At 35.0% G+C, this 14,295-nt stretch overlaps 1 protein-coding gene across 2 annotated transcripts in view; it reads right to left on the reverse strand.

Moving 5' to 3' along the window:
* Positions 1-412: 412 nt before the first annotated feature.
* Positions 413-14,295, reverse strand: part of vps9d1 (VPS9 domain containing 1) — a 74,181-nt gene continuing 60,298 nt past the window's right edge. Inside the window, exons 14-15 of one of the 2 annotated variants that reach the window (XM_072595973.1) lie at positions 14,063-14,167; positions 413-4,570 (exon numbers count right to left, since the gene is read on the reverse strand). In XM_072595973.1, the coding sequence (XP_072452074.1) occupies positions 4,489-4,570; positions 14,063-14,167 (187 nt within the window). In that variant the 3' untranslated portion in view covers positions 413-4,488. Of the gene's footprint in view, positions 4,571-11,466; positions 12,293-14,062; positions 14,168-14,295 lie in introns of those variants that run through there. The other variant, XM_072595974.1, reaches the window with a different exon arrangement.

Here is a 14,295-nt window from a genome sequence, read left to right on the forward strand (position 1 = left end):
AGGCTTCCAGTGGTAATGTTAAAACACAAATGCGCAGAAACATTCTCACCGAAGCTAGATGCTAACTCACTGACACCTCCTCCTACCTCCTCGATCACAACTCCACCTCTCATCACCAAACCACCCTCCCTTCTCAAGGTGTGCCATATCAATTGAATCTCACAAAACATGCAGTTCAAGGATATACTGGAGTGCTGCGCTATTTCTAAGTTGTAACACGTACCAAGTTGACAAAATACTTCAATTAGCCTAAATAACAGGTGCCATCATTGGCCAATTAAGTTTTATTTCTCAGAAACATCATGACTTACAAATGCGTCATTACAGAACAAAACCTAAAAACTCAGAGTAAAAATACAGAATCTGGTTTAAAGTGACTTTGCTGTGTTCAATAAAGTTCAAATCCAGTATTTTCTTATCATGTACATTTATTTTTACTTTTCAAAAAAACTTACAATAATCTATAGATTCATCATGTCTAGGTATACATTCATAAGATTGCACTTCAACAATTGAATAAATATGTAAATCAAGGAAAACATTCTCTTTTTATTAAAAAAATGACTTTTTACAGAATAATCAACAACTTAATTCTCTGGTCCTTTCACATATTTTAGTAGATAAACTTAAAGTACGCAATTGAAAAATAATTAAACCTAAGTTCTGAAGATACGAAAATCATTGAACAGTTACCACAGAACTCCACTAATTTAAATAGTACATCTCCACTATGAACAAATACAAGATTTTTTCATCACTCTAAGATCCATGGGCGAGAGGGGTAAAAAGAACTTTTTCACAACCACAGGCTAAAAAGAAAGAAAAACTCAACTTTGTACAAATATATGCAGTTTCACTAATCCGACCACTTGACCTTCTCAAACTTTATACAATAACATGTCTAGTTAGAGACTCATTTGAAAATAGAGCTCCGTATTTGTTGGATATATATAAAAAAACCTTCCCTTTTATGAAGTCGAAACTTTAAAACTGACCTTTATGCAAATTCCATGTTATTAGCAAGACACAGAAACGTCAGCTGTTTTAAAAGCTGAATTGTGAAAGTAACAGTTAGAATTTATTCTGGTTTTATTTTAGTGGCTAAGTCAGACGTAGGTCAAAAGTTTATCAGACTTGCACTTCAAAATTGACAGTAATTTAATCATCTATATATGTATTCCTTTGAACTTTCAAATATAAATACTACACAAAGATCTAAAATTCAACTTTTATTTTAAGTCTAATACAGCAAACCCATAACTACTACATGATGCAACTAACACCTATATGAACTACATTAGGACTTAGCCCAATTTTTTTTTAGATCTCCACAAGGCACTTCAGTCTTTTCCACTACCTACCCCTTTTGATAACCTAGGTCACAAGGATTATTGTTACAGGTATTGCATTTCATAGTACAAAAAGTGTTTCATACATTCAAAAATATCAACTTCAATTTGTCTATTCACCACTACCTAGCATTTGCAAAGGATATCTGTTTCAAAATGCATATTCATAAATAACACATAAATGCTGTCAATAATAGTATGAAATAATTCAAGACAAATAACTAAGACAAGAAAATAGGCTATGAAACAAAGCTTTTGCACACTTCAGAATACAAAAGTCATAATCAGAGCTCACCATTTTCTGAAGTGGGACTAAAGTGACAATGGTGGACTGATCTTCTGAGAGGCTCCCTAAAAAAAACCTGAAATACCTTTGGCATCTGCTAAATACAGATTTTCCTGACATCTTGTTCAAGAAACTAAGCTCAACAGTTTAATTTCTAAGCTTTAGAGATACCTTAGTGATTCTTTGATTCAGTGTCACCACTTCTACCTCTGAGGAAAAGGACAAATGGTTTACGGCTGTAACTAGACAGTTCTGCTGTAATGGAGACCAAAAAATAGTTTTAAAATCTCAGGTTGATGTCCAGTAAGGCACATGCATCCCAGAACAGTGGTCGTATTCACAGTACAGTCTGAAAGGTTGGGCTCAGGACCCACAGACAGCTCAGGTGAAGACTGGAACATTAGCTGTAAATATTAGATGTTGTGCAGCAGGGATATCTGTGACCAATCGGTGAAGGTGCCTAACGTAAAGGCTAAGTAGGATTCTTTAGTAATGATAGTGATTCCCCTTAAGAAAAGTAACTTGAAGATTAAAAACAATGAGAAAGACAATGGGAAATCTGCTGAACAACTCTCTCTGACGAAAGGGCTCCAAAGTCCTATGTGCCAGTCTTGATTTAGGATTAGCACTTGACCAGGGCATAATAAATGACTGGTCTTAGCTATACTGATCAATAAATTATGCAACTAATTCTTTTATAGCAATAATTCAATTTAGTGGGATTCAGAAAACAGACAGTAAAACGCAGTTCCAAATGTCAGTGGATTTTAATGTTTTTCAAATTACCTCAATTACCTTGTCTCTGATGTCTGATGACATCATTTAAACATGTCTTTTAAATTCATTCTCCAGGCTACAGCAGGACAGTTGTCATTTATCAAATTATTGCCATACCATGTACAGATACCTCAAAGTGGTCATAAATTTTCTGGAATTTTTCACAGTAAATTCCTTTTGCATTCAAATACTATTTTTTTAAATTTACTTGTAATGTTGATAGTGAATAAGTAAAATATCATTCATAATATTTGAAATGTGCATGATATATTCATTAATTAGTTCACAATTGACTGAAGATCAGAGCATATCACAAATTAGTATTTTATTAATCCCTCTCTGGAGTTGCGAAACTTGAATTACAAGTTTCAAATACACATAAATGACAATAAATAAAGCATCCTTCCACTGAAGTTTTAAAATGTATTTTTCACTAAAATAAAGATAGAGTTTCTTATTCAATATGCTTTCACAGTATCCACTAAATAGTGCACAAGCTTCTTTCAGTAGGAAAAGATAATTTCTTATGAAGTGACTCAAGTTTGAAGAAATCATCAGTTGTTTTCCACTCCTAACAAAGAGGGAGAATGCAATATAGTACAAGAAGATGTCAGAATGCTTGCAGATTTATCTGTTTAGTGGGTAAAACAATGAAAAATAGTAAAAAGGCATTGGGATTTATTTCTAAGCGTTTAAGAGGTACTGAAGTTATGTTAAACTTGTAGTGTCGAGCATCTTGTTCAGGCTACACTGATTTGAGCTATGTACTATAAAAAGATGTAAAGCAGGCTGGAAAATGTGCAGGAAATTTTTACAGGTACCAGAACTGAATAATTATGGCTACCAGGAAAGACTGAACAAATAGTGATTTTTTTCTGGAGTAAAGAAGAATTAGAGGACGCCTGCAATAGAATACAAACACCAACAAAGACTAGCTAGGTCTAATGACTTGCTCCTGTATTGTTGTATGTAATTGCTCTGCTCCTGTTAGCAAGATGTCACTTATGAATGATTGATAATCTAAGAGACAGCTGGGTTTGAAGGTGATTTACAACATGAGTTACTGAGTAACTTTGTAGCTGTGATCTTGCTTTCCAGGGAGAGTTAGCTAAGTGTACCTCCTTCAGTGTACCTCATTACAGTGGAAACATCATATTCAGGGTTCCAGGTGGGATCTCTTTAATTCCTAGTTGGTCTAATTTTGGTCATGTTATCGGACACATGCAGCAGAATGTTATTTGACAATTTGTCTCTTGTCCTCATACTCTCCATTGAATTTTTATTTCCAAAGTTACTGAATAGTTTATTTCTATATTGGCATCAACCTTACATGCATTCATGTACACCTACTCAGGCATGCACATAACATGCATTAATAATATATGAAACAAGGTCTTAAAAAAATGAAAATTATTTTAAAACTATCAGAAACAAAGCAGGAATTATTCATAGGAACATTAGAAATCTTTGTGTTCTTACTAACTACCTTCCACTTTCTCAGACAAGCATTCAAAATTCTACAAAGTAGCATTGAAAGGTAGAATGCCATAAGTCTGGTATAAGGTTTCAGTTAAGAGTGTTCTTTGACTTTTAAATAACTATGACAAAATCAAAAATAAACAATTCTATCAACTTAGAACTTAATATAATATAAAATGAAATAACCTCTTAAAAAATTAGTAGTATCTTAGATCAAAACTCTGTAGAAAATGCAATACTTACACTGAGTGAAGGATTGAGTATGCACTTGTTTAGCTCCAATGCCCATTGTGTACTAGCATTCTCTAGTATTAATTGACCAAATCAAATCTTTTAGTTTCCTCAATGCAGTCTTAGATCATTACTCTCAAACAACCACAATATTATAGCCTAACAATCTCATACACAGAGGTTAATTTTATAGTGAGTTATTTTGTGCAACAGCAGAATGACTGTCCTAAGTACTGTAATGCTTCAATTTATTTTACACAACCATGGCTCCAGTGAATTTAATACAAAAGTAAACATTTACTAAGTGTAACAAGTAGTAATTTTTGAACATTCCCCATAATGAATACATGGATGTAAACTGTAGTATCATCCTTTGGATAGAGATTCCACATATGAGAGAGCGCTCTGCATAGATGTCAGACAGTAGCCTTCTTCACCAATTAAATATCTAAAGAAATAAAAGTTGGAGTTAGCATTTCTTAAGACCATGTATTTAAAAGCTACATGAAACAGTAAAATTTCCCAGTGAGATTTGCTTCAAACCAAGATCCTTTCAAGTTTTCATGCAACATTCATGCATCAAGATAAGATAAAAGACAAACTTGAGTCTGTGACCATGAAGTACCTTTTACCAGTATCTCCTCAGGGACATTTACTGAACATTTCATTTATTTTGTAGTCTATGAAGATAAAATGACTAATAAAAATGCTTTTAAATGCTAATAAAAATCAATGGCCTATTGCTGTCCAAACCATGACTGTGGACCATACTCAATCCGTAGGTCCCCAGAATTTGAAATTCCAATTTTAAGTGACGAAGTTCAGGATGCACTTATATTGAACACATTCTGCCTTGAAGCTCATCAGCATAGTTATTTTGAAAAATCTCAATACATGCTAAATCAAAACCAGACTCTATTAATAATTGCTGCTTGAGATATATTCAGATTGGTGGGTTTATTGATTTAAACATAGTATACAGTCCATGTGAAACCATAGTGCATGCAAATGATTTACAAAGACAAAGAAACCTTGTTAATAAAAGCACTAAACATACTATTTGTTTTGAGAAAGGTACAGCATGGTAAGTATTACTTCAGTTGTAATTAACGACGATAACATAGTTGGACCTGGGAAGGATAAGATCACTTTTCATCCTGCTGAAGACAGGATATGGCAGACGGCTCCTCAGGGCAAACTGTGCCCTAGTCTATGTGATGACTTAAATTTTATGAATAACTCAGTTATAAATAAACACAGGAGCATTCCATTAGAAAGTAGCAGTGAATTGTATGACAAACTTTATGAGAAAGTAGTAACCTATAACGTACAAATATCACTGAATGTATTCTAGATGCTGACACAACCCAATAATTAACTGAAAATTGTTTTCTGACAACAGTTAATGACAGCTAATGAGGCCAGCACTGACTTTTCTATCATGCTGCAGAATAGCTGTTATCTTTATTATGACATTTTGCAGATAAGGAAGTGGAATTCTGCAATTTAATTATCATCAAAATCACATTAGATAATTCATAACTTTGGAAGCACTTTTGTTATGTCAAGCATACTTCCACAAGAATAAGCTTAATAAAGTCATAAACAGTTATGATTATTAACAGAAACATTTTGTAAAACAATTATTTATTTGATAGCCATTCATTTGCTCAAATTGATTTCATTGTTCAAGTTTTCACCATTATTTTGGTCCATATATCGTGAAATACACGACAGTAATGTGGCTTCTGAGCTAAAGCTAAGGTACCATTTCTATGTGAAAGTTAGAATGTATTCATTGTATTAAAAAAATACTCAAACTTGATCTATACACTCCTCAAAGTTGATCATCTGAAACAATGAAACTAACATTTTCAGTTTGCAGCATGGGGAACGAATGAAGTTGGGGACTTTTGAAATATGTCTTATTACTGCACCTCCTTAAATCCCTTAACTTTATTCAATATAGTATGCCTCCTTTTCATTGATATATCAATCCAGTTTACCTGTTGTGGGCTAGTGTCTATAATCTTCCTCATTCCCCACTCACCACCATCCCTTTGGAGTCTGCTGAGAGAACAGTAATCTGCATTTTACTCTTGAATGTCTATTCATGACTGAAAAGGCACTTGCCACCCTTGATCTGAGTACATCAACTTGCCAAGGGTCCTTGAATAGCATTTCCTGAATCTGTGACTTCTACTATGCAGAAGAACAAGGTAAATACACTCTTGTAAAGAATCCCCTCCAAGGCAAATATTATCTTGACCTCAAATTATATTTGGGGGATTACCTCCAGGCAATGGTCTTTAATTTCTTTGCTTGCTTACATCATATTTTCTGTGTACATTGATTTTGAATTACCTGCAAATAAATTCTCAGCTAAAGATTTAACAGCCCAGTTGCTACTAGGCACAGTTGTTACATCTATTACTAACCCATAATTGCTTCAGACCCCGACTAAGCAGTGGGCTGGCACTAAAGATAAAACAATGTGCGAGGAATTGGAATCAGCCAACTGTCATCAAAAAGAAAAAAAAGTGATTCATGCATTTAGTACGGGATAATTGAAGAGAAAGGGAAAATTATGAATGTCTCTCGTGTTAATTGCCCAACACCTTTAAGCTTTGTTTGTATGCAAAATATTTATTCAATTAACTCTGAAATAGAGGACAAAATGGGAAATGTAAAAGAACTAAAACTTCAAAGAGAAATAAAATCCACACTAAGGTAACCATAATCAAATGGATAAAAAGGCCAGCTTGGAATAAGTGGCGTGTCCAGAAGTATCAATGTTTCTCCTGTTTCACAAGTGAATGAACAACAGACACGCGAGTAGTCATTTAAGGATCTTCTAACCGATATCATGACAAATGCGGCTTGGAAACACTGGAAACTTTAACATTGCGTGAGCTTATGAAATAATTAATTCAAGATCCAAGTGCATATTTTACTGCCAAGTATTGTATGGTTTCTTAAACTGAAATTCTGTTTTGCTCATTTACTTCATATTTCTTTGGCAAATGCACAAATTCAGAGGGCGTGGAAGGAGACAACTCCACGAGAGAAAACAGCGATTGAGAAAACCTATCATGTGGTTTAGTGATGAGCAATCCAAACAATTGATTTTATTTATGAGTGGTGTGCCAATATTAATGATAGTTCAGGTATCTATAATCTATTCAGTTGGGGGAAGAATAGAAATTAAAGTAATCAAATATTGAAAATTACAAGACATCTTTCTTTATCATAATGTTATAAGAATGGTGAACAGTTATTAATATGCTTGTCCAGATGCAGCATTGGTGTGGTGGTGGTGGTGGTTGGGGGGAGTGGGGTGTGGTGGTGGAGGAGGAGGAGTAGAAGTAGAAGATGTGGACAAGGAGTAGAAGTGGAGGAGAAGGAAGACGAAAGTGAAAAAATAACTTTATTTGGTATTTTGTGGACCATTTCTTGGAGTTACATTACACTGGTAACATCTCAGCACTGCACTATTATCTCAAAGTCCATCATGTACTGTAGTAATCCCTGATCATTCTAATTTTTGCAGACCTCATTAAATCCCTATCTTCTAACAAACTCAATTTAAAATCTTTGTCCTGAGTCTAAATTCCTCCACAGCTCCGCCACATTGTACCCTTATATCATCTGTCATCCTTTATCACTTGCCTGAGTGTTCCCTTTATCCAATTTTGGCCTTTTGTACCTCATCCTCTATTATAGACTCAACCTTTCGTCACCCAGGTCCATTGAACAGATTTCCTGTTTGTGTGGAATTTCTTCCCAGAACCTTTCTACTTCAATCTTCACTTTGTAAATATTCCCTCAAAATACACTTGTTTAACCAATGTTTGTTTACCTTACCTAATCTCACCCTTCCTAGCATGGTATGCAATTTTCTTATGTCATGAAGTTACAACTCTCCCTGAGTTGAGAATAGGTTCTGTTCTGCAGTTTTTCTGCAAGTCAGAACACAATGCAGGACAATATAAACGAGTCACTTGTAAGTATAAGAAATGTTCCCATTTAAAATTAAACTCCTGTATGAGGTTGCATTTGTAAGTAATGAGCATTCATAAGTCAGATGTTTCTAAATTTGCACTAAACTATGTTGTACATATGGAAATGTCCACTGCATTGCAGCCTTAATTCAATTGAAACGGGATCAACTACTACATAAAATATTGGTTCCCAATAATTTGAGATAAAAATCAATAATTGTAAAGCTGCAAAAGCTAGCCTATTCTACCAAAGTGTTCACAAGATCTTTTATGACAACTGTGCACAGATAATTTGCTTATTTCTTTGGACAGAATTCAATTTCTTATTAACTCTGTTTAATGAATACTTGCTGTCTTCCACAAAATATTTATATTAGAAGCTCCTAGGCCAAACACTGCTCATGGCATATTTTTAAGAACAAACTGATCCAACATTTCAGTTTTAAAGTTAGAATCTAAAGTAGAAATATGTATGTCCTCTCTAATTAGCAATGTTATAACTCTTCACTTATAACAGACGTTCGATGATTCCATCAAGCTTCAGAAATGCAGGCTGTCCAAAAGGATAATATAACGTATCCTTAGAAACAAATACAATGCACAAATACAAGATTCAAAAAATGTCGTGCTGGAAAAACACAGCATCCAGAGAGCAGGAGAGTTGACGTTTCGAACATTACCTCTTCATCAGGAATGCACAAACATGCCAGCTTAACAGACAACTGCCAATGAGATTTTGAATCTATTTCCCCAAATATTGTAAATGTTAAGCAAGCAATAACTAACAAACACCTCACACCAATTGCGTTGGGAGGTACCTATTACTGACAGTAAATAGTGGTGGGCTGGGTTAGACTCTCTCTTTTGTACTAGAACACAATGAGTTTACACGAGCATTCAGTTGGTTAGAATTTAAGCACAAATCTAGTCTTGGACTCATTTTAATTGATGTTCATTATTTTGAATTATTATGGAGTACCTGTATTAATTGAACAAATATTATAATTGTTGCTCTGCATTTTTGCTTGCTCTGAAACAAGTATTTTCTTGAACAAACTCTGAATAAGTTGTGGTTGAGAGTGAGGCCAACAGATATGAATATGCAGTTCAGAACTTTAAAGGATACTACTTGTCTGAGGTTGTGCCCTGATTACAATTTCAGGCTCTCTTTCTTGGGGAGAAATTCAATATAAGGATTAATGATGATTTTGGAACTTGGCACAATGAAGAAACAGTGAAAGTGATACAAAGCAAACTATCTTTTCTTGAAGCAGAGATTAAAGGCAGAGGGAGAACTAATTTCAAAACTTTGAGAGTCTGATATAAATATGGATAAAATTAGATGCTTAACTTGAGCCATAATGTGGAGGTGCCAGTGTTGGACTGGGGTGGACAAAGTTAAAAATCACACAACACCAGGTTACGGTCCAACAGATTTATTTGGAAGTACTTGCTTTTGGAGCACTGCTCCTTCGTCAGGTAGTTGTGATAAAGGAGCAGCATTTTGAAAGCTAGTGCCTCTAAATAAACCTGTTGGACTATAACCTGGTGTTGTGTGATTTTTAACTTGAGCCAGGAACAGGGAACAGAAAAATAATACACCTGGAGGAAGAATTAGGAATTATACATTCCTCCCAAAACAGCTAGATTAGGTTTTAGATGGATGAAGGTACAACGAACAATGGTGTGGTTAATGAAGTTGTGCACAAGCACAATGGTAGCATTCAAGAAACACAGTGCTATTTGACGGTTGTAGGGCTAGAGGAGGTTACAGATACAGAAAGGAGTGAAGCCATGGAGAGAATGGAATATGATGGTAAGAATTCTTTTAAACATTGAAACACTCAGGTACTCTGAGCCAATGTAGGTCAACCAGCACAGTGGCGATGACCAACAGTACTTAGTACGAGCTGGGACACAATCAGCAGAGGCTTGGATGAGCTCATGTTTATGGAAGACGGAAGGTACAAGGTGCAAGATGAAAGCTGGACTGGACAGAAATGGAACAAATTGAGTCGCAAGTTAATTGAAGTATTACTGAGATTTTAGCTGCTTGAGAACTTTCAACCTCCTGCTTGAAAGCTGAACTACAAATCATTCTGGACGCAAGTGAGGACTGTAGATGCTGGTGATTAGAGTCAACCTGGTGAAGAGCTTTTGCTTGAAGCATTGATTCTCGGGCTCCTGGGATGCTGCCTGACCTGCTGTGCTTTTCCAGCACCACATTCTCTACAAGTCATTCTGACTGCCTTTCAGAGATCAACTTATAAACAGAAGAACCTAAACTTGTCATTGGGTTTGCATTATCATACTAAAAATATTACTGAAAAGTACTACTCCAACTGTTCAAAATATACTGAACAATTATAAAGAATCTTTTGTTGATAAGGACATAACCAGAAACGACACAAGTCTTATACCCTCAACAAATTAAAAAAGTATTTTGAAAATAACGTCTTGGTGCAGCCATTCAATCAGTCTATAAGTGATAATACTAAAACTAATATCTTCACCATGTCTGGTTTTCACAATTGGATTTTGCCAAACATTTGTTGTTACCCCCAAAATTGATATTCTTGTGATTCATTTAAAAGAGCAAAACATTATGCAGTGTAAAAAAAGTATAGCTGGGTAAGTGGAAGTTAAAGAAATGGTGAAGAAAAATTGCAGCAAAAAAGTGGATTAGTGGAAAACTTCTGGCTTCTGCTTCAGAACACACACTGCTCAATAATTTATATCGCATGGTCAGATTCAAGATAGCTATAACAGTGCTCAACTCAAACACGGCAGAAACACTCCAAATATACCAGCATGAATTATAAATACTGTACCCTTTGTATTATGCTGGACTATTACATGCTGGAAGAACTTCTTATCCATCATCTGAATGGCATACCCATTCTTTCAAGTCTCAGTTTGGAATGTGTTGGAACACAAATGCCAACGGTGAACTGGGGTTTATATTCACTAGAAATCTGATGGATTGCTGCTGGTTTCGGTTCAGCTGTCATCCTTCAGGCATTAATGGAATTTTGCTGCCTTTGATCTTTGCCAGTTTCAAACTCAGACTCCAAAGTGATTGATTTTAAGTTTCACTGACAGTTGTGCTTCTCTTCCCTTAAATTAACATTTTTATGTGCCCTAACACATAAATCCATCACAGAGATGAACAATTGACATTTGGGCTTGAGTACAGCTCAACTTGGCTAGACAACAGCATCCCTGCCACAACTATCATCATGCATTTTGGATTTTGAATCATAAATATAGTCAAGTTGTAAATTACAAATATTGTTCGAAGACTTGTAGGAAAAAGTTTAATCATAATTATGGAAAATAAACAAAATATGCATAGATCACTACATCATTAAATGCGAACATAAGCTTCAAAATAAACTGACAAAGTTCATAGGCTTATTTACAAACAAAAATTGACAGAAATACTTTGAACTATCAGCACATTATCCTTAAATTCAACATGCAACACTGTACTGTTCATTTTGAGAAGCCAAAACTTTACATACTCAATTCACAAACGTCGATCATAGTAATTTACAGCACAATTGGAAATAATTGGGCTCACCATTTCTGTGCTAACCAAAAAGGAAATCCAGCTTAATTCTATTTTTCAGCTCTGGGTCTTTAGCCTGGGAGGTTCTGACACTTGAAGTGCATACCCAAGTTATGTTTCAAATGTGATGAGGGTTTCCACCTCCAGTAAATGACTAAAGGTTATCAACCTGAAAAATTAACTCTGTCCCTCTCTCCAAGACACTGAATACTTCCTGGATTTTCTGGTTTTAGCACTACGCCTAGTCTGGGTTTGGTATCAAAGTCTGACAAAACAAAACAAACTTCCATATTTGAGCTCATAAATAGTGCACTTTCAAAGTTTATAGATGATTTTTTTTCTTTGCTAAGATAAAATTTTACATTTATGAACAATGAAATTCACCTGCTTTTTCAAGCTTAAGAAGGATAATTTTGTCAAAGGACCATAGAAGTTCTAATATTTAAAAGAAAGTACTCTCCTCCAATAGATCAAACAAGACAGTAACTGGAGCACACAGCAGAAGTCATGGTCAGGCAGACCTACTATTGTTGGAGTGTGAATTCAGTTGCCAAGCTATTTTCTATGGAGCTGGCTAATTCACCACTAATTGTGAGACCTAAAAAATGAAAACAAATATCAGACATTATAATTGTAGTTCATCTGACCTTCAAAACAATCCCAAACTAAAAAGGAAAGTATATTATTTCAAGTGGTAAGGTTTTAGAAATAAAGAACAAAGAACAATACAACACAAGAATAGGCCCTTCAGCCAACAATCCTACGTTGACAGATGATGCCTTTATAAATTAAAAGTCTTTTGCCTCTGGATAGTTCACATCCCTCTATTCCCTGCCTATTCATGTATTTGTCAAGATGCCTGTTAGACATTGCTATTATAAGTGCTTCTACTACCTCCAGGCACTTATCACCTTCTGTGTAAAAACATTTTCCTTTCATATCTCCTTTAAACTTTCCCCTTTTACCTTAAAATTATGTCCCCTATTAATTGATATTTCTACCCTGGGAGAAAGACTCTGACTATCCATGCCTGTCATAATTCAATCAGGTTGCCTCACAGACTCTGAAGTTCAAGTGAAACCAAACTAAGTTTGTCCAATCTCTCCTCATAGATAATACCGTCCAGAACAGACAGTATTCTGGTAAACCTCTTCTGTACTCTCTCCAAAGCCTCCATATCTTTCTGGTAGATGAGAACTGAATGCAATATTCCAAATATAGCCTAACTCAAGTACTACAAAGCTGCAACATGACTTACCAATTTTTATACTCTGTACTCTGACCGTTGAATGCAAGTATGTCATATGCCTTCTCTACCACTTTAACCACTGGTGTTGCCATTATCAGGGACCTATGTGCCTAGATCTTCAGTATCTTAATGCTTCAAAGGGTTCTGCCATTTACTGTTTGCTTCCTCCCTACATTAGATCTTCCAAAATTCATCACCTCACATTTGTCCAGTTTCAAGTCATTTGATTTCAGATAATCAAACTAAAGTACAGCAGAAATTCAAGAACAGGACCAGTAAGAAAGATTGGTATTCTATTCTGGAAAAATAGTAAAACATATCACTGGAACTTAACCTTTAGACACTCTATACAAACATTTATTTATAGAGGTATGCAGAACATGACCACTTTCAAATGCAAAAACCAAAATTTCAGTCCGCTCCTAAAAATCCAAATACAAGTGAACACATAGGATAGCAAACTGATGTGTAACATCTAATTTCTTTTCAGTATTAATATTACTCCTGCTATTTACCTAACGTCGTTGGGTTTCTAAGTTGCACTCAAAATACTCGGCAGCCTTGTACATTTTTGAAAAGTTCATAGCATCACCTAAAATTAGGCTGAAAATATGTGCTGCTTTACACTTCACCTTTATAAACCAGAAATCTACAGCACATCAAAGGAAAACTTCATAGTAAATTGCTATTTTTAGGACATTAAAATATATTTAAAAAGCAACAGCACTACCTTCTGGCATCTGCTGCATGTGCACAAGACAGGAGCATAGGAACTTAAACCAGATTGCTAAAGCTCCATGTAGTGTTACTTTTTATATAGCATTAGAAAGGCATTAAGTTAAACTTCACTGAGCTGGTTGAAATAAGTAAATAGTGATGTCATGTAGATCAATGAAGTTCGAGATTTGACTCCTGAAAGACTGGCATTTCGGCTGGTGTCAGCTGAGCAAAATATTAAGGGATGTTATAATTAGCGTTGATGCTGTTGAATTTGAAGGAGAAATTGCAAAATACCCTCCACCCATTTGTAGACTTTAGAACAGTTGAAACAACACGTTAATTTAAGAAAAAAAATCAATGGTTTTTAGCATGAGTGCAGTTGCTTCATTAGAGTCTTACCCTTCATGAATAAATTCTTCCAAAGCTGCACACTCCGATATGAGTTGCGTTAAGTTGCTCTTCAGTACCACATAAGACAGAATAGGTAGTAGATCATCGGCACCGCTATAACAAATTACAAGACAAACAAAATATATTACTGACATAAAACAGATCAATAAGAAGAATTTTCATAAATATTAAACCTGATTGATTGGAACTGTTTCCCTTCGATGTCCTTTAAACGAGCTGTT

Source organism: Chiloscyllium punctatum, chromosome 26 (assembly GCF_047496795.1).
Source record: "Chiloscyllium punctatum isolate Juve2018m chromosome 26, sChiPun1.3, whole genome shotgun sequence".
NCBI classification, from domain to species: Eukaryota; Metazoa; Chordata; class Chondrichthyes; order Orectolobiformes; family Hemiscylliidae; genus Chiloscyllium; species Chiloscyllium punctatum.